At 40.3% G+C, this 21,317-nt stretch overlaps 1 protein-coding gene across 3 annotated transcripts; it reads left to right on the top strand.

Annotated features, from left to right (window-relative positions):
* Positions 1-144: 144 nt before the first annotated feature.
* On the top strand, positions 145-21,109 carry TTC38 (tetratricopeptide repeat domain 38). Of its 3 annotated transcripts, none has more exons than XM_075112246.1 (14): positions 145-238; positions 3,564-3,641; positions 4,088-4,169; positions 4,517-4,688; positions 5,669-5,842; positions 7,973-8,048; positions 9,037-9,156; positions 12,188-12,247; positions 13,290-13,328; positions 14,182-14,263; positions 14,892-15,057; positions 17,851-18,010; positions 18,300-18,373; positions 19,199-21,109. In XM_075112246.1, exons 1-14 carry the CDS (start codon positions 215-217, stop codon positions 19,290-19,292), a joined length of 1,401 nt encoding a protein of 466 aa, XP_074968347.1. In that variant the 5' UTR covers positions 145-214; the 3' UTR covers positions 19,293-21,109. The 3 variants fall into 3 exon arrangements, with proteins under 3 accessions (XP_074968347.1, XP_074968338.1, XP_074968329.1); XM_075112237.1 differs by lacking the exon at positions 145-238 and adding an exon at positions 446-559; XM_075112228.1 differs by lacking the exon at positions 145-238 and adding an exon at positions 907-1,291.
* Positions 21,110-21,317: the final 208 nt, after the last annotated feature.

The raw sequence follows: 21,317 nt of genomic DNA, 5'->3' as shown, positions 1-21,317 counted from the left end.
CACAAGAAACCAGTATTTCAGGGCCAATAATCTACAAAACAGACCCGTCGGCAGCACCGCGTCCGCTCTCCGTGACACAGGAGGGAGCCGCTGCCAACGGACGGAACGGCGCCGAACCCTCCCCGCCGCGCTGGCCCGACCCCGGCTCCTCCTCCTGCGGGGGCGGGAGGCGTGGAGCCGCCGCACGACGGCAGCGGGGCTGTTGCGGGGGATCATGGCGCCGCTGAGGGACTGCAAGGTGAGGGCAGGTCTCAGGCGGAGCGGGACGGCGAGGCGCTTCACCTGCCCGCCCGGCCCGGCCCCGCTGCGGCCGCTCTGCCCGCGGCCCCGGCTGTTGCCGGGCACACAGGGGCGGCTGGTGTCCTCCCGGGCGGCCGTGGGGAGGCTCCTGGCCCGCCCGAGAGGCGGGCTGGGCGGGTGGCTGCGGCTGGGCGCTGGGTCTGTGGCGGGAGGGGAGCGGAGCTGAGGTTGAGGGGAGGACGCCGAGAGCCAGCCCCGCTGTGGGGGACCTCTGTTGGAGCTCATCTGCCTGAACCCGCTCAGTAGCCTTACACCAAGGGTGAGTTTCAGGTGGGGTGAGGCTGCTGTTGGGGTGTGAAAACGGGGACGAGCCACTGCACTCTTCCCTCCCATGGGGGAAGCAAACTCGTGTCTGAAGGTCTCTGGGTCTTTTCACAGTGCAGAGTGGTCCCGCAGGCACTCACCTGGCCTTCCTGCGGGCCTCGAAAGTGGGTTAGGCCCTCCTTTAACTCTAAACCAGCTGAAACCTTTCAACCCTTTTGGACCCTTCAAGTCCAAGGGTTCAAAATCTGTCTGCAGGAGCTAGTAACTGATTAGTCATTTGCATGCTTTCTTCCTAATGAAGTTCATTCTCTTTATCACTTCTCTTGTTTCTTGGTTAATTAGGCAGGGAGAGATAATCAAAAGAAGTCTTGAAGATCTTCTGAGTGTGTCATAGGTTCGTGAGTGCCAGAGCTCCGGAGAGCTGCCACTCGAGTAAATAAGGATGTGCTAACAGCAACCCGCAAAGAGCAGAGATTCCTCAGAGCCAGCTGGGATTATAGCAGGAGCAAATATACAAATAAACAGTCACCAGATCCTATGACTGAACTCTTATCTAAAGCAGGAGAAAGGGCAAGGCTTTGGACTCACCAAGAAGCAGTAAGAAGAGCCAAGGCTGTGGCACTCTCCTCCAAGGAACACCCCAGAGAAGATTTTCTTCTGGAGTTAGCAGAAGGTTGTGGGAGATCAGTGTAACAGAACTCAGAGGCAGCCTCTCTGGAAATGGGAGGTGATAATTGTTTTACAAACTCTCCAGGCTGATTTTTACCTACTCACACTCCCTCTTTTGTGGATTTCTTCAGTCACAGGCTGATACCTGAGTACAGAAAAGCCCTAAGATGTGTGTCGCAAGTAGTCTGGGCAGGACCATGTGTGTATGACCCAGAGGACAAGGGGTGCTGGCTCTTCTGTGCTCCCTGTAACTCTTTGGTTCTTGGTTGGCAACATCAGATTAATTTTAGGACAGATCTTATGTGTCTTTTAGGAGGCAGCAGCTGTTATGGGGTCGTTCTTCCCTGTAGTCTCTTGTCCTGGTGTGCTAATGGGAGGAGTAGTGGTATACATGATGTGATGCAGCCTTGCTGTCATCCTCCTGTTGTCAGAGTGGGAGTCTTCCCGTGAGGGGTGAGTTACCTGGGCTGTAGCCTTGGCAGAGCAGAGGCTTTCTAGAGTGGCTGGGAACAGGATGTACCTCAACTAGATCAACAGTGTCCTCAGTGGTAGATGCAGGCCTTTTTTTACTAACCCTAGTTATGCTGTTTTTTCTCGTGCTTTTGCACAGACGTTTTCATTCCAATGAATCTTAGAATTAACAAATCTCCTCAAAATGGGATGACACTTTCTATTTGGCAAGTACCTTGTGCTGTTGGGCAAAACAGGCAGTGGCACAGAGAGCTGCTTCAAACAGAGCTTGTTTTTGACAGCAGGCGAAGAAAGTGGTTTGTGGCCTATTTTGCAGGGCACCTTGAAAAGCAGTCTGTAAGTAGCAGGCCTAACTTTGCTACCCTCTTGACTTTTGGCTTTATGCTGTTTCTAGTTATAGCATGGATTGTAAAGAAAATTTGTAATTTTACATTCAGGTCTAGTCTTTCAGGCTTGTAATTGAACACACGAGTGCTTGAGCTACTGGAATGTGAGCCTTTAATCCAATCACAGCAGCAAAGCTTTAGGGTACTATTAGCAAAGATGTCTTTGCCTGGTTACTTAAATTTTTTGATGGTTCATTAGAACCAAGAAATACCCTAAAGTGTAAAATGAGACAAACTGAATTCTTGCAGCATCTGTAAGGACTATTCCCCCATTAGGAGGAGTCTGAATTGGCTTGCCCCAGCTCTTATTTTTTATGTCTATCCTGTATAGTTCTGTGTACTGGAATAAAAGTGGTGCTGAAGTGATTGGGGCGGCTCGTCAAATGTGTGTGTACTTAAGCAAGAATATATATGGTGTGCTGAATGTAAGTCTGTGCTTGAGAAGCCTATGGTTTTAAAGGCAGCGGTGGGTACAGTACAGGAATGTTGAATGGAGAGAATAATTAGAGAAATAAACCCAAATGTTATTAAAAATATATTAATAGGTTGCCAAGGGAAACACCTCATCTTGTGAGATGACAGGCTTTGTGGTTTTGTAGCCATTCTGTGTGTGGGGAAAAGGCCTGCAAACAACTAGAGATTACCTGCCTGTTTGCTGTAAGCACCCACATGAATAAGGCGGGCATTTTGAAACAGGCATTGGATTTTTCATTTTGTTGCCTGAGGTACTTATGAGAGCAGTCATGGAGACAACCACGAACCAGGGTGCTGTAGCTGCTGCAGCTTAATTCCACCATTGAGTAAATTGCACATCTGCCTAATAAACTCTTTTCATTCTCCAGCAGCTAGCCAGAAGATGTAGCACCTCAGTCAGTGTTACATAGCTTGTTAAGCAGCGATGGTAGCCTGATTCTGGTTTTCATTTTAGCTTTATCAAATGCCCATGTTCTTCCTTTTCATAAGGCTTGTGTGCAAGTCTGTGGTCCAAATTCTTTGTTGGCTGGACTCCAGTGACTTGATGGATTTATTCTGTCAGGCTGTTTGACCTACAAGTTACTTAAGGTATTGATTTCAGTTTTGAAAAAAACAGGGTTTTATTTTTACAATGTCCCTACTTCACATAAGGTGTGTCTGCAGCAGAGGGACTAGCCAAAAGTTGAGATAAAATTAATTAAGAATGGGTCTCTCATTATGAGATGCGTAACCCATCAAGATCTTCTATTACACTTCTTGATCTGTTGCCTCTTTATTCCCACTGTTAAACCCAATTTATTGAGTCTTCAGATGTAACTAAAATGGCACAAAAGGTTTGTGTATCTGCTCACACTGTCCTTCCAACTTTTCCCTTTTTTTCTTATTTAAAAAAAGCATAGTTGATGAAAATACCAGAAGACCATCAATTTGAAAATCTGTTGGCTTAGTCTGGAAAATGAGTGTTTAAAATGAGTGGGTTTCTATTTGTTTTTTATGCAGGCCTGGCAGGATGCTGGACTTGTCCTGTCCACTACTAGCAATGAAGCCTGTAAACTATTTGATGCTGCGCTGACCCAGGTATGACCAAAAAGTGTAACTGCAGTGACTTGTGCATGAAACAGTCTTTGCTGTAGTTGATGTTTAAATTTCTTAACAGCTGGGAGAGCCTCACAGTGAGGCAGCTACGGAGTTCAGCCATTAGCAGGCAGCAGAAAACCCTCGTAGCAGAGGGCTATGCTGGCTGCTGCAGCTGTGGGGAAAACTTCAGCCAGTGTGCTTGTCCTACTTGACATGGGAGAGTCGACCGGTTGACATAAACCGCATAGAAATCCACGGTGTTTAGTTATGTTGGTGGCCAAACTACCTTAAAGAAAACAGTTTTCCTGCTACGCTAACCTTACCTGAATTAAAAATTTGTCTTTTACTCATTTGTCTTGCTTGCTTTTGGATTTTGCATGTGGGATAACAAAATGGAGCCCAATGTTACTGGGGATTCCTCGACCCTCAATCTGTCTCTCTTACAGTATGCAACCTGGACCAATAATGAGAGCCTCGGAGGTATTGAGGGATGCATCTTGAAGTTAAAAGCAGCAGATCCAAATTTTAGTAAGTATAACCTTTAATTCTTAGCATGGAAAGTGCTGGATAATAACTTGTGTCTCGGTGTTTAACTTACTTTGTTTAGGCAAGTGGGAAGTGTCAGGTTATAGAATTCTATAAAACTTGTTCAGAGTCCAGAGCAGGCTGGGATGGTTTTCTGTGGTTTCTTTCATTTCAAGTCTTTTTAAATGGCTATCATGAAAAGCCTGTAAAAACTTTAGGCTTACGAGGCTTCCTGGACCCCTGTGAGTACAAGTCTTGTTTCAAACAACCAACCCCTCCCTCGTGTTTATGTAGAGATGAATTACCTGCAATGCTGTACAGCTCAGGTTGTAATGTGCTATTTTCTATAGCAATGGGACATGTCATTGCTAATGGTTTGGAGCTGATTGGCACTGGAAGCTCAGTGCGACTCAGCAAAGAGCTGGACAGTGCGATGAGAACAATGATGACGCTTTCAAAATCACAGCCACTGACTGAGCGGGAGAAGCTTCATGTGTCAGCGCTGGACATGTTTGCCAGTGGGTAAGTCCACTGTCATCCCATTTAAAGGACTGTGAAGAGTTTTAGCCACCACAAGTGGAAAAGGTAGTTGGTAGTAGTGGTATCTGACATAAACTGACAGCTAGCAAAGGATCAGGGTGAGATGTCAGTGGTTGTTCTTGAATTTATCTCTCCAGACTGTGTCATGACTAGTTAGTGAACAGTACCATAGGAGGGGGAGTGCTCTATTGCCACTGCTTCGTATCATTAAGCACTCCATGTCTTAAAATTGTCATAGATCCATCAGTGGAATATATGGTTTAGAACTAGGAAACTAAATATTTAACTATGGCAAGGTCCAATATAATATAATACAGACTTGGATCCACAGAGCAAAACTACAAAGAGACTTTCCTTCTTTCTGTTGTCTCCCTGTGTCAAAAACTATTTCCTCTGTGAAACAGGGGGGCAGCAGAGTGTCAGAAGTGCTGTAGAGGCTCACTGTTCCATTCAATATGATGAATTTATGTACACTGCAGAAAGTATGGGCTAATGATTCACTTTCATTATTTGTTTGTCAAACAGGTGAGCATGGATTTACCTCACATACTTCTTAGCAAAGGTAAAGAGGAAGCTACTGAAGCCCTGTTACTATGGGTTTGATTCCCAGTAGAGGAGAGGGAAGGTGTCTTTGCATATGTGAAGTTAGCTTAATTATGGTAGGTCCCTGTAAAAACTGTTCAACCCTGTAGGAAAATCTTTAGATTTATGGTTTAAGTTTGTTTCATTTCCGTGTGTGTTACAGTAACTTGTTGTAACCCAAGGACATTTCATTCAAAAGATTTCGCAGAAGGTGCTCAGTGAAGATAATTACTACTTTTAAAAAAGAATAAAAATTCCTGCAAGGAAAAGTCAGTTGATGTTGAATTTTCTGTTTTTCAGAATAGCATGAGTTTAGAACTAACAGTAGAGGCAGTTATGTGTGCCTTCTCTCAGCAATCAAAATAATTGTTTATTTCTAGTCAGCTTCCAAAAGCTTGTGATCTATGGGAACGGATTCTGCAGAGCCACCCAACTGACCTGCTAGCCCTCAAATTTTCCCAGGACACTTATTTCTACCTGGGATATCAGATACAGATGCGAGATTCTGTTGCCCGGGTTTATCCTTTCTGGACACCTGATATTCCACTGAGCAGGTGGGTCATGCTTCATTTTGAAAATTGCTCTTTATCTGGTGTGCATGTACTTTGTGTTTTTTAAGTTCAGACACATGTAAATAGCAGGATCTGTTGGAAACAAACACATGTAGACAAAGTCAAGGGCTTAGGAGCAAACCAAATCTGTCCACAGCTAGAACATCTCTCCTGTATCCCTGTTGACACTGTTGTTGAGGGTTGTTTTTTTTTTAAGTGAGCTGTGGCTCAATTAGTGAATTTTGCGGTCAGATATGACACGTGATGTAACAAATATGATAAAATCGTGTCCTCACTGGGGGCAGTTCAAGTGTCCTTTGGGCTTTTACAAGCCAAGTTTTTTACTTGGGGCTCATGTTGTGGGTGATAGAGCACATAAGTGGAAGGAAGAAAGGAGCTGTAACTTGGATTACCAAAGCGTAGTTCTGAAATAAAACTTTGGGATATACCATAACAGCTGGTGCAGCAAAGACTGACAGGAAGGCAGATTTTTTAAAAAATTACCTTAGTTCAGTCCCAAAAGTTTTGGTTTCCCAAAGTTAATTCAGGATAATCTCTATCTATTGTCAAGTGAATAGTTGTTAAAAACTAACTTGGGATAATTAAAAAAAAAATTTAAGACCTTTTAAATTATTTGAAAGCTTTTAACTTCGTATAAAAATTAGCATTAAATTATAAGTCAAGGCGTACATTTAGAGATAGGTGAATAGGCAATCCACAGGCAGCCATAACTTTCTGAATATTTTATGAATGTTTCACAATTTATTAATTGTTTCACAATCTCGTCGCACAGAAGGTAGTGCCAGGAGTCTCATTTTTCCAGCTGTGTTACCTCAGCGTAGGGAAAATCTAAACCCCTTAGTTCTTTTTAAATACAATATGCTGGTTTCATTTATGGGGAAGTAAGATGACTTAGCAGTTTTGACTGCATTTTTATAAGCTTTTCTAGACACAGTGCTACAAAAGTGCAGGTTGTTGACTGCTTAATTGTAAAGCAACAGGAAACACCCAAGTGTTTCTTGAAGTATAAAAACCTGGCAAGTACCCCTTGTCCTCAAAATTACAGGCATGTAGAGTTACACGTGAACTGATATGTTGGCAAACCACCCCCCCGCCCCCCCGCCTTAATTCATCTCAGTCCATTATATAAACCAGTTGCAACATACACCACACGTTCCAGTAGTTTCTTTGCCTCAGGAGTTTAAAGCAAAAAACCCCACAGATATTTTGAGAAGCAGAAGCATATCCTGTGGCATTTTACAATCTATGAATCTGCAGATAGAAGAGCAGTTAATCACAGAATCATAGAATCGTTTAGGTCAGAAAAGACCTTTAAGATCATAGAGACCAACCGTTAACCTGGCACTGCCAAGTCCACCACGAAACCATGTCCCTAAGCACCGCATCTACACATCTTTAAATACCTCCAGGGATGGTGACTCAACCACTTCCCTGGGCAGCCTGTTCCAGTGAAGATATTTTTCCTAATATCCAATATCCTGCTATCGAAACCATTACTGGCACAACCTGAGGCCTTTTTCTCTTGTCCTATTGCTTGTTAAATATTTCTTAAAATGACTGCATCAGGTATGTGTGTAAGAGCATACAACATCCCTGATTTTCCTTTGAGTTGGGCCTTTATGGCTTAATGGGGATGCTTTACAACCAGTTTTAAAGGGCCGCTTCACAGGAAAGGCTTGCCTATAGTTATGTGGGCACTGGAACAAGTGCAGAAGGCTACACTCATGTTGCTTTTGGGATGTTGAGATAACTTTGGTGACAGCACTGTTTTGCTTCTAGCCTTATTCTGCGTCTTGCAACTGTTAAGGACATCAGCAGGTTGTTCTTTGCAACTCTTAATTCTGGTTTATCTAAGGATGTAAATGTCGGTTCTCAAAACACATGCGTCTTGAAACATGTGCATCTTGCTACTATTTCCCATGCTGGTGTCTTGGGGCCTCTAATTTCCTATGAGAACTAGCTAGTTGTTCTATATTCTGCACGCTTGAACCCTCATTGTAACTTGAATTGTAAGGACTGTTTTGAGTTAAATGCTATTTCTAATAGGTTTTTTAGTCCTAGCTTAAATCTAGTTCTAAATGGATGGTGTACTGTTTTTGCCCTTTTGCTTAGCTACGTGAAGGGCTACTACTCTTTTGGACTCATGGAAACAAACTTTTTCGATCGTGCTGAGGAGCTTGCCCGTGAGGTAAACTGCCTGTTATTGGTACTAAAAGGTTTTAGAATTCTTAAACCTGATCTCTGTCTCTGGGTGGTGGTTTGTGCAAGTGCTGTGAACTGAACTCTCTCCCTCGTCTCCGCTGATACTAGAAGTAGCTAAGAGATAAAGCTCAACATGGAAATGCTCACAGAGTTTCATAAGAGGCTGCTGATAACCATTCCGTAGAAGGATTCCCACATCTATGCTGTTCACTCCTATGAAAGAATGTTGGATTGGTTTGATGTAATCTGCTCTTGACAATCCACTGTGTTTGGGTTCCCTCTCTCTTTTCCCAGATGCTTGTTCCTTGATTATTGAACAATTAACTCTACAGTGTTCCTGGGATTAATATTAGCTGGCCTGTTTCCTTTTTATGAAGATAGTAATTACACTTGACTTTCTCCAGTCCTCAGGATTATCCCTGTCCTCCAGGAGTCTTGGATACAATTAATACCTAATGGGTGTTTTTGCCAAACTTCTGTCTGTTACATCTAATTGCTGAAAATGACAACAAAGACTAAACATTAACATTTAACATTTAAAAGGTTAGTGACTAACCTCGCAAAATGCTTAAAACCTAGTGGGAGTTGTCAGAGCAAGAAAGAGGAATTTGCTGAATACTCAGAGCTGGCCATACTCTCAAAGAAGAAATGATTACCTGCAAGGCAGTATGTCATGGAATATATCCTGCCTGTGTGCGCCATTCTTTCATGGCTGATACTGATGCATATCTGTGAAATAAAACATCATTTGATAATCTTCATTAAAGGTTGGATTTTGAAGTGTTTGGCAGGTGTTCATTTCTGTGTGGTAGAAGCTGGAAAGTGTCCAAATAATTTCCTGGCCTTGGTTAGTTGGAACAGTATAGGGATGTACTTAACATGCAACAAGTAAAAAGTAGTCTCGTTTCTATATCAGCAGTGATAAATACTGCTATTTGCAAGCTTCTTCACATTTTCCCTTTTTTCACTCATAGGCTTTGGCTATAAATCAGACAGATGCCTGGTCTGTTCATACTATAGCTCACGTAAATGAAATGAAAGCAGATGTGAAGAAAGGGTTAGAATTTATGAAGGAAACGGAAGCCAACTGGAAGGTAAACTTTCTTGTAGCATCCCTGAAAAAGCTCCTCCTAGGTCATCTTTATCTCCTCCAGCCAAGTTCTTGATCCCTTTGAATGCAATTCTTTCCTATCTGCAGACATGTTACTAGCAATGAAAATTTTACATATTAGAAGAAACTGTCACCTGAGGTGCTGTTACTATTTATGCTGCTTTTGAAGCAAGAGGCAGAAAAAAAATGGCGTATTATGAGGGATACATGCTGTAGACCACTTTAAGCTATCGTTACTGCGACAGCTGAGATTACACAAATGTCAAACACGTCAGTAGGCCAGGATTCACACAGTCTATCCTCTCACACTGCCTTACTTTAGCTAGGAATATTGTAATAAATACTGCTTTTCAACAAGTGTGAGGTTTGTATGTGCATACATACACGCACCCCCACCCTCCTACACATACCTCCATTCCCCTAGTTTCTGTTTCCTGGTGGAGCTGATCAGGTATTTTATATCTCATAAAGACCTGACCACTGTGGACAGGTGAAACATCAGATGTGAAAATTGTGATTTATTGATACATGTTTCATATATACGTGATTTGTTTGGTTTATAGAAGTAATCAGTGATACTTTCATGAGCTTTTTGCTTAGACTGAGATGAACACTGAGAGTCAGCTAAGGAACCTGGCTAAACCTCTTTGCAGGAACCTAAGATGATGTGTGAAATAACACAGTCAAATCAAATGTTTTAGAAGACTCCTAAAATACTTTTTTGCTCTGGATAGGAAAGGATTTTTAAAGGTCAACTGTAAATAAAAGCTAAACGATGCTTTTGTTTCTTTTCTAGTCTACTGAAGTTACTTTATATATCCAACAAAATCCGACTGTCTCTCAGAGTATTGAACAACTTAATTAGTCAGTCATATGGTCCTTTGCTGTAAGTGAAGCATAATTTTTGTTTGTGTTGGTCAGGATGTGATTTCCCAGTGGTTAAGTGTGTCATATTCAGAGCAAAAGGCTGTGAGGTTTGAATTTTTTAGAACCCCCAAGAGTCTATTTGAGAGTCAGCTGAGCTGACTGTTCCACCTCACCGAAAGAGCAGGGCTGGATAATGAGGCTAGAAGGACTGTTTATTTTGCACCTTTTTTTTTTTTTTTTAAGTTAAGCATTCAGATACCAAGCTTGGAAGTGCAGGCAGAAAACCCTTGTTTGAGGTTCATATCTGTCACTTCTCAGAAAGCATTTTGTCCTTTGATCTATCAGTTTTAATGAAACAGTGATGCAGGGGGCTGGCAGTTTGGGTGGTGGCTTAAAAAACCCCACTCTCTGACTTAGATCGATTTTTGAACTCTTACTTAAAATAGTTGCATGCTTCTCTCATTATACCCTTTAACCAACTTAAAATAATACAGTGCAAGATCAGTAAGTTGAATTGCCTGATGTACCATCATGCCTGACCCAGTATAGTTAAGATTTGTAACAGCTGATACTGTCATAATGATAATATGGATAATCACTTCTGTACAATATTTTTCATCATAGCCATCGTGAACACAGAGTGTTAAAATGTAAGCACATGAAAAAAGCAGGTCTTTCTAAGGGCTTTATTAAAGTTGCTTGTATTTTGCCTGGTGATCCGAAATTTTAAATTTTTGTTTAGTGACCAGAACCATCTATGTACTGCCACAGTATTCAGGCTCCTTCTGCTGCTTTTAATTAATCTTTCTCCTTCCGAATAAGAGTGGCAGAGATTTGGTACAGGTTTTCTTTACAGAGTATTTTTTGTTTTTCCAACCCCCCCCAAAAAAAGTGTATTTCACCACAAAATCAAAAGAGGCAAATTATCTTACCAGAGGAGACCTCTTTGCCAGTGCTGTTTATTATTAAATAGGAATGGTTTTTCTCATGAGCTGCTGGAATGAATTCCCATAGCCTGCTTTTATTTATTTATTTAGTAACCTGCAGGCCTGCTTCTCCTTTTTAATCTCATTCAGAACTCAAAATCAGCAGCAGAAAGAGGATTTTGATTTACTCAGTGAGGTAATCCCATGTTCTTGTTTGTGTGACATTTGGAATGGTAGTACGGTAGTAAAATTGATATCATCAGGTTTATGCCAAGCACTTAACTACTTGAGTTGCTCAGGTTTGGTTTGTGATTTAATATTAAACAAGTAAAGATTACCAGATTGTTTATCTCAGCACCATAAAGTTCTGACTTTCACTGGGAACTTTTGTGCTTCCTGAAAGTGGGTGTTGTCACCATGAAAATGAAGATGCTTTTTTCACTTGTGAGAACATTAAGTTGAATTAAAGGACTGGGAGAGAATGGGAGGAGAGGGACGAACCTTCCTGGTATTTTACTTTTCGCCAAAGGTTTATGGAATTATATTCCTGTTTGTCTATTCTCAATGCACTCACAAAAGCGAGCTGTAATGACATTGTCTTGAAGTGCAGACTAGGGAAGATTATTTGCAGTTCTGGTGCCAGCTGAAAAGGACAGTGCAAAGTTGGTACAGTTCAGCAAATGTTCATCTCATCTGATGAACTGCCAATATGTTTGGTATCTAGTGCAGCTTCTGGAGTCCACAGTAAAATAGATGTTTAAGAAATTATTCCCCTCTGTCTGAGCTGGATATCTGGGTGGGTGCGATGAATGGCCCTCATAAGGTGGGTGTTTCTCTCCACTATCTATCCAGGTTAGTTTAGACAAGATGGTTAAATTTTAGATGAGACAAATCTTACTTTTGTTATAGATGTGGGTTTTTTTTTCTTTAGGGGGAAAAAAAAGTGCTGCAGAAGGGTGAGTTCTGAGGCATCCAATTGAAATTCTTTTCTGGAAAATGATGTGGGGGAGACCTGTTTTTGAGGTACCTCCCTGAATAGTTGCAAAGAGCAAATGTGTCAAATGAGAAGGTATCCTGGCTAGCTCATTTAAAGTTGTTGTCTCTTCTGTCTCATGAAGTACTCAGTTTTGCTGAAGAAGGAAACAGAAATCTGACTAGATATGCTCAAGTGGGAAGTTACTTTGTAAATAATATTTTATCTTCTTTCTTTTTTTTTCCCAGGACAGTGATATGCTTGCTTGCCATAATTACTGGCACTGGGCTTTATACTTTATTGAAAAGGTATGAGATATTTTCATACAGGTGTTTTACGGTCCAGATAGGTCATTTATATAACACTATTTAAAAGGCAGACCTAACATTTATAGGTTTTTTTCCATAAAGGGATGTTTTTATAAAATAGCACAATGCATTTTTACAAGCTAGTCCTTTATTACAATTATTTTGAGAAGTTTTAATTACATTGGTCAAAGTTCCAGTATGTTTGTTAGAACATTGAAAAATTACTGTGAGATTATTATGTGTTTGAAGATCGAATAGTCTCAATAATTACACTTGGCACAGTTATTTGATTTGAAAGACAAACTTGGATCTCTAAAATTAGACAAAATTCTCTTCAAATTCGATACTAATTTGCTGGCCCCAAAATTTGTTGACTATAAGAAAGAGGCAGTGAGCTCTAAATTTGGTCACCAATGTTATTAATGTTACTAATTCTTATTATTGAAATACTTTTTAAATGGTTGCAATTTTACCCAACCTGTCAGGTTGCAGTGCAGAATTTCCTTGGATTTAATAATGCTTAGCACTTGTGGGGTTCAGTTCAGCAGGGAAACAAATGTGACACCATTGAGAAGGCAGTGTACTTGAAAACTGAGCAACTGCCTTGTGTTTAGTATTACTAACATAAAAGGAGCATAATTCTTGATAGTTTTTTGTAGCCTGCTTAAAATTATTTTTCTCCCTACCTCTTTGTGTACATCATAGGATGCACTAATTTTTGCAAAGATCACTGAAAGGAACATTAGAATGAGAGGTAATACCTTGTCTTTGTCCCTCATGCGTAACTTACACCAGTATTGGTACCTATTATTAAGTGAAGCCTAAACGTACTGATTGTTTTGCCTAGTAAATCCTGGTTTATCTTAGGCTCCATCCTTTCTTTTAAGGTTACTTTGCCTCAGTTTGTTCTGATCAAGCCATGAGGCAGTTGTGAAGTAATACTATGACATCTATTAATTGTATATGTGTCTTTGGTTACTACCAGTCATTTTTGGTTACTGTATCTCAATGTTAATCATGAAGTCCTTGCTTGCTTTTACAGGGTGAATATGAGGCTGCTTTGACAATTTATGACAATCATGTGAGTAGGGGCCTTTTTTTCTTTACTGAGAACATGCTTAAGACCACGATACATGCTTTCTTCCTTCTGTATGAGATGTGCCGTATATGTAGATACATTATTTAGATCTGTTGTTACAGTTTTTTAGGGAAACTGTTTCTCAACTGGTAAAATGCCCCAAAAACTCGCGTGTTATATAGTTCAAGTATTTCTTACACTTGTGCTTGAAAGAGCTACGGTGACACCGTTGGTACTGTTTTCCATTCTGTCCATGTGTCTTATTCATGCTCTGTATGTCTAAATGCTCCTGCTAATAAAAGCTTTCTAAAAGAATGTAATGTAATTTTCCTATAAAGTCAAGTTATCTTTACAAAGAACTGATTTTGCATCTTAGCTACCAAGTCAACAAAAGCATGTCTTTTCACTCCTAGTTAATTTATTGTAGTTTACTGTCTGGATTTCAAAAAAAATCTTTGTAAATAAGCAATATCAAATTAGATAGGATAACGTTTCTTTGGAAGGATTGTAAAAATAATGCAAGCATTAAGAAAGCTGCTGGGCAGACTTCTATCTACTAACATTGGCAAAGGGAAGTAATGTTTGTGGCAGTGTTTTGGAAAAAATAAAACACTCTCCATACTTATTGAGTTCAACTTCCTAACAGGAAAAACAACACAAATGAAACAATGTAAGCGTTTGTCATTGCAAATTGCTGTATTCAGGAAAGGTGCAATTAGGGCTATTGCAAAATGGGTATTTTTGAATAAATAAAAAGATAAAATGAACTCTGTACTGTGTGAAAATAAGTTTGATTATCTGAGTAAGTTCTCACTAGCACATCAGTTGGGCAGCTTATGTATCCCTGTGATTACAGATTGCTCCCCGGTGTCTGTCAAGTGGAAGCATGCTGGATGTAGTAGATAACTGTTCGATGCTGTACAGGCTTCATCTGGAAGGTAGGATATCCACCTGCCATTCTTTTTTTAAAACTGTACGGGGAACAGTTTTCTTTTTGCCTCTCCTATTCCCCTGCCTTGCATGTTGGAGAAGTATTTAAAGATACTTACAGAGCAAGCTCGGTCAGTTTTACAGAAGAAATCTGCTATGGAAGAAAATTCTGCTCTTAAGAAAAGCCTCAATGCGAAATTCATAATAATGTCCATAACCTTTACTCTTCCTGAGAGTTGGTGGTTTTGGGGTTTTTTCTCCCCCATGCAAGTATGCCATTTCATTCAGCTCAGCCTAGTATAGGTCACAAATTTCTTTTTTGACAAATTCACTTCTATTGTCCCCGGAGTTTTGAGGCTGAACAGTCAAGCACATAAGCCTCTAAAGCTGTAGAGCTTCCTTGAAGTAAATTTCAAGTTAGATACTTAACTCTCTATTTTGATACTGATTGAAATAGCTAGTACATGTATATTAGCCTCTGCTTTTGTGTACTCTCCTAACTCAGTGGCATTTTTCCTTTTTTAAGCTTGTGTTTATACGCTAGAGTTCATGAAAAGGGGGCAGGCAGACGAATGTTACATACTCAGTATTCTGCTAAAACACTAATGATGCATTGGGTTTATTTTTTACTCCTAGGTGTAAAGCTTGGAGACAGGTGGAACAGTGTTCTCGAGCTTACAAAGCAGCACACCAAAGATCACATTCTTCTGTTCAATGACGTACACATCCTGATGTCCTCACTTGGAGCCAAAGACCACAAAGCTACTGATGAGCTTTTAACAACTCTTCAGGAACTTGCAAAGTAAGCGAGCGAATTGAAGTATTGTATTCAATAAATATTTTGTCCTCTGAACTTTAGGGTGATAATGTCCCTGGCTTGCTGAAGCACTACAACACACTCTTCTCTGTTTTAGCATGTCACTGGGACATGCCTGGTTTAAGCAGGGCAATCTCCAGTTAGGAGATTCCTATAATTATTTATTTTTTGTGTTAATGTCTAGAGAGGTCTCTAATCTTGTTAAGCAGAAATCTGTTATGTTTGAGGTCATGGACACCAACTGTTCCTGTATATTTTCTTTCAACAGGTTCACACTAAGCTGTGTTACAACAAATAAAGTGTTTCACCTGTATATTCCTAAGGGTATTCTACAATATATGTCAGCTATCTATGGTGGTTCTTTTTTGCTCTGGTTTAAAAGGTTCTTTAATAATAGAGCATTAGTTGGTAGTGATATTCTAATAGCTACTGGTTTATGTGTTGTGAAGTACCTCTACGGGAAATTGTATTTCAAGTATTGCTAAAGTAATAATAGAGAATATTTTTTCTTTCAAGTTAAATGATTTGAAAATTTTGAATATTTAAGTATTTCATCTAAACAATGGTTTTTTTCATGTTCCCTTGCGTATTAAATAACTGCAAGTTGCCTTGATTTTATTTAAGGGGTTTATATAAAGATGCTTTAAATGCAATTCCCCCCCATGCCCCATTTTTCCTGTTTCAGCGTCTATTGCTTCCCTTGCCTTAAAGAAGGAAGCAGAACCTGAAATTGTCACAATTTGTTCCTGACTATAACACCCATCAATCAAAAATAAATGTAATTTTTAAGACTGCCTAGGAAAACAAGTAACTACCAAATCAAGCCTAAGCATGTCTCATTAAACTAAAGTAGGAAATGGTGAATATCTCTTATACAAGTATAAAAATATATGTAAGTATATATAAAGTATATAAAACTGCACCTGCACACCACTTCAGGGAAGCTTTAATGAACATATGCTGCTTATCCTTTAACCCAGTGCTTCCTTTTGCCTGTCTATTCAGCCTTTTGTAGGAATACAGCTGTACATTTTTAAGCTGTAGTTTGAAGTATTATAAAGCTTAATTTTATTATTTGAGAAAACAGACTGTGAGATGAAGGGATATATTAATGATTGGATTAATGGATTAATTTATGTGTATGACAAATATGTAATAGCTAAATGATACCTAAGATGCGTTTGTACGCGTGAAAGAAGCAGTCATAAAACTTTGGCACAAACAACAGTCATTCTTGGCTTTTCATTAATATTTTTCCCTAGCCTTTGCAATTTAAAGTTGACATGAATTTTTTTTTGTAAAGTATTCCATGGTGTGCTCTGGTGGTTGGTATCACATGCTTATTTTCATGGACAGAAATGTTAGTTAATGCAGGGGGTATGTGTTCTTCATGAACCAATACTTCAGATCAGTTGCAAGAGAAAGGAAAAAAAAAAATCTGTTTTTTCCATCTCGTTGCATTTTTCTCAGAGAGCTGGAACAAATGTTTAAATGAATACTTGTTTCATCATTTACTACCTCAAACTACTTACTTAAAATGCACACCTGTTGTGCACTTCTATCTTTCCAGGATGCTGTGTTTTGTTTAAGGACTGATAAACACAAAAGGCCACACTGCATACTGAAAAGTCAACACTGACTTAGTGGAAGAAGCGGGTAATTTGTAATACTTGCTCAAGGAGGAGAGCACAGAGTATGTTCTGTGTTTGGTGAATTTAAGGCCCTAGTGTGGGAGTGTGACTCTCAGCTGTCATTGCAAGCACTCAGAACAGAAACCAGCGACTAAGGTTCCTCAGTGTTAAAGACTTAATTGGAAAATCTACAGAAAAATCTGTTTTAAACAACAGATGGATTTTATAGCATTGAACTCTGTGCACTGTATTCTCAGGAATAATTTCTATTGCTGGGGATAGAAAGCCATCCTCTCCTTGTATTGCCAACCAACCTTTTGGCAGTGAAATGGCACTGCCTCCAAGGCCTGATCACTGTCAGCTTCCTCTGTAGCAGTGGGAGAACGTAATTCCACATTGTCCTGTTGGAGGTATCGCCTATAGTCTGAAGAGCTACAGTTTAGTTACTTGTTTGTTTTTTTTTAATATTGTCAAGGATGCCTGCTAGAATGTATATTATGTTCTGCAGGCATACTGTCATGCTATATGCCTCTTCCACTCTTAGATGAGTTAGGATACAAGCACTAAAAAATAAAATAAAAAAAAAAAACCTTAACAGCTAGCTAAAATCCATTGCTATTTGTAGGCCTAAAAGCAGTCTGACATGTTTAGAATAAAAGAGCAGACTTTGAGAGCTGTCATTGGGAATACAGTTTATCTTACAAACACAGCAAGGTATTGTGCAGTGTGGTGAGCTGTTTTGCAAGATTATTATTTGGAGCTGTTTTCCAAGGGACTGATTGCCACTTTCAGCAGAGATGAGGATAGTCAAAGAACTAGCAGTAGGATGGTCCGGTGAGATCACCAGAAGAGAAACTGTGCAGTTTTCTCACTTTCCTAGCCAAAAGTGTTTATTGCAAAGGCAGGAGGGGTTGGGCTTGTGCCTTTTGTGGATATATTCAGAAGAATGAAAACTGACTGACTGATGAATAACAAAAAGGTGAAAGTAACATAACCACACCAAAAGATATTATCTAAATAAAGTACCTGAAACATCAGGCTTTGTACAGTAAAAAAAATTTCTGTCTGCAGGCAGTGACAGACTGGCACTGAAACACGCGTATTTGTAATTTGACTTATGGGAGTTAACCACTTTCTCGTTCTACAGAGCACCTTGTGAAGACCATGAGCTTTCCCTGGCTCCTAGTTTGGGGTTGCCACTGTGCCAGGCTTTTGTAGAGTTTGAAAATGGAAATTGTGACAAAGCTGTAGACCTGCTGTACCCAATCCGTTATCAGCTAATCCAACTAGGAGGCAGTAATGCTCAGGTAAAGGAGGTCATTAAAAGGCTTTTTGACGTGACTTAATCCTCTTTCAGTAGCCTCCATTAGGCACTTACTTTATTGACAGCACTTTATTCTTAGAAAGTGAAAAGCTAAACTGTGCTTGTGACTGAATCCTGTTTGCAAACACTTATTAGCAGTGTTAGCTATTTAATGTTTCTTGTTGATATTTTTCCTTCCTCAGTGGCTTTAATAATTTGGTAAACAAGACTTTGTAACCAGCAGTACTTTGAGTTACTTATTACTTTGTTTTTTTGCTGACTTCTTTTTTCAGAGAGATGTTTTCAGTCAGTTATTGATTCATGCCGCTTTGAATTCTAAATCACAAGCCAAACAAAACCTTGCAAGGTGAGTATTTTTCCTGATAAATATTTGTGGTAGTAGGACTGTTACTAAAAGTAAGCAACAGTGAGTATACACAAGCCAATAAACATAGGCTAAAACTATATGCACGCATTTCTGTTAAATGCAGCAACATTTAACTAGGATAAGAAGTGCCATAGCTTCCATTTCCAAAAGTATGCTCTTGCGGTCTGGATGAATGATTGGTATTTGTTCGAGGGCAGTTGACTTTCAAATGGTTCGATCTTAAAATGTGGCCTCCTGTCTGTTGATCAGTGCACTCTAACAGACTGCTGAACTTCTGTAACTGCTGAAAATCAAATCTGTCCTAATGATAACATCTGCTTTATTGGGAAGTAGGATTTGCAGAGTCTGATGTGTGAGCTTGCCTTAGAACAAATCACAAGAGTCTTGTTTGGTAGAAATTGTAGGTGTTGCTTATTCACCCATATTGACTCCTGTTGAAATGTACTGACAGGGTCTGCCTGTGCACTTAAAAGAATGGATCCTCGGGACAATATGAAGCCTTGCCTGCTTCCTTCCTGAGGTCTCTTTTGAAACATAAAAATTTGTTACAATATCAAAATGATTCTTCTGTGCACTCTGATCTGTGGGTGCTCATTTTCTGTCTCTGTCAGTGCTGAAAACGATGCTGTTCTGCCTAAACTTAATGCCAAGGCCAAATGTTTCCGATAAGGGAAGTCTGCACCTCAAGAGCAGGTCGTTACCTACTGTTTTCCTCTTACAAGGATACTGATGGTGATCTTACAGGAGAACTGATGTTGTACTCATGATCTTCCTGTTTCTCTTCCACCTCTTCTCCTTCTTCAGGTGCCTCTTGAGAGAACGTGATGTGATGAGACCAAATTCACCAATGACAGAGCGACTTATTAGGAAGGCAGCAGCCGTTCATTCAGTGGCATAAGGCTTTCCACTGTGCTTCAGCTGAGATAGCAATAAGCTTACCAATCAGAGTCTGGGTGCAGGGCGTGGAGGGGTGCTATGCTATAAACCATGCTAGAGAATCACAGTAGGTATCCTACGAGTCGGATCTGAGAAGAAGGTAACCTGCTGATAATGCACAGCTTTCTGAAGCATCCCGGGACACGGCTTTTCTGGTATATTTTCCTGGAAATTCCCTCTGACCCTGTATACAGCACAATAACAGTGTCTGCATCTCAGTCATTCATTGGCCCAGTTTGTTACCTCATTAATACATTAAATAATCAGGAAACTGCTCAGGTAATTCAGACAGACCTTTTAAACATAGCTAGTAGGAAAGTATGTGGCCAGACCCAATACAGGCATAAACTGAATTCTGTATCAAGCTTCCAGTCCATTCAGGCATGAGTCACAGACTCTGGCATTACAGATCTGTCTGCATTCAGGATCTCTTTCCAGGTACATGTTTTTAAACTCCCTCTCATAAAATGTTAAAATTTTTCCTTTCAATATAGCACCTCAGAGCTCTCTGAAATTACTATGTGAATGAAACAAGGCATGAAGGATAATAGCTGACTGCGACTATTCTAACACAGGTACTCCCTTGGCACTTCTAAATTGTTCAGAAAAAAAGAAAAAGCCTGGGTTTCAGCTAAAGCCATACCACCTCTGAATGGTAGTTTGGACTGGCGTCTTTGTGCTTACCTCAGCTTTTGGAAAGTCAGGCCTTAACTGCCATCTCAATAGCACAGAGTCCCTACATGTTAGCAAAGCAGAGTTTAAAACCAATGTTAGAGCGCGCACTTTACAGAGGTATCTCAGAGCAGGTGCAGACTGGAAGGGAGCTTCCACCTTAGAGAGGGAGCTAAGGGGAACTGACACAAAGCTTTGTCCTGGCACAAGCGATGTGACAAGCTTTGGTGCTGCAGATGAGGCACGATGTGAGCTGTGTACTTCTATGATGTTCTGGTGCCACTGGATTCCTGCAGTGTAGCAGAGCTAACAGATTGTCTTGCACCAGTAATCCAGAAATCCCTAATGAAGGGAAAGATGGTATTTCAAACTGAAACTGAATTAACACCTCCTCCTCTTCTTCCCGAATAGCAATGCCACACTCTTCAGCTGCCCAAGCTCTGGCTTTGGCATCACATCTTCAAGCTCTCCTGGACACACACATGCCTGCCCCTCCTCCCTGTCCAACTCAGACTCTTTCCCATGTCCCACAGCAGCTCCATCCCACATAGTTTCCTTTTGACCCAAAAAAGCACTTTCGTAGCTGCCCCAGAGTTCCTGCATAGAGGAATAAGACGTGGAAAGTGCCTTGCTGCTGCCCTTCTTCCTTTCAGATCTCACCTGAGGAAAAAATAGTTTATTTCTAAATCAATGATAAATTGTGAAACCAGGCAAGGGTATTGCATCCTTGCCTGCAGCCTTCTGTATCCTGTGGACAGTCATAGTTCCCTGTTCTTCAGCTTTATCACTGCTTTATCTGTCCAGCCATGACTGTGATTGGCTCCCTCTGTGCTAAAGTTATACTAGATTTTTACTATTATTTCTAATTGGTGCATTTCAAGCAATGTCTTTAGACAGCTAACTTTTTACTCAATGAATATAACGATCTTATTAGGGAACAAAAGCCTGAGAAATCTCCTGGCTGGCTATGAAGCGTGTAGTTTGTGATCCATTGCTAAAAAAACTTAAGAATTACATTTGTAGTCCTTTTGATATAATGTGATTGAGAATTTTGTCTGCTTTACATCAATAAATTCAAAGGTGTACTCAGTTGAGCAGTAAGTATGACTTCTGTGCATGTATAGATGAAGCTTTTAAATGGGTTATTCAGCTCAATTTCATAGACCTGTAGCAGTATGTGTCCTCTTTGCTTCCATAAATGCGACTAGAAGCTTTTCCATTCAACTAGTACTATACATTTTGCCCATAAATGAGAACTGGTTTTCTGCCTTATCTTCCCCTTATTTTTATCTAAAATATTCAAACCATTCTGTCT

The sequence above is a fragment of the Phalacrocorax aristotelis genome, chromosome 1, assembly GCF_949628215.1.
Source record: "Phalacrocorax aristotelis chromosome 1, bGulAri2.1, whole genome shotgun sequence".
Classification (NCBI taxonomy): Eukaryota; Metazoa; Chordata; class Aves; order Suliformes; family Phalacrocoracidae; genus Phalacrocorax; species Phalacrocorax aristotelis.
This window is presented reverse-complemented; position numbering and strand designations above follow the sequence as displayed.

Bases quoted from the DNA above. Each gene is read 5' to 3' on its own strand.
- TTC38 (XM_075112246.1), top strand. From the start codon at position 215: ATGGCGCCGCTGAGGGACTGCAAG. The intron at 3,642-4,087 runs GTATGACCAAAA...TCTCTCTTACAG, and splicing joins TTGATGCTGCGCTGACCCAG to TATGCAACCTGGACCAATAA. The intron at 13,329-14,181 runs GTGAGTAGGGGC...CTGTGATTACAG, and splicing joins TGACAATTTATGACAATCAT to ATTGCTCCCCGGTGTCTGTC.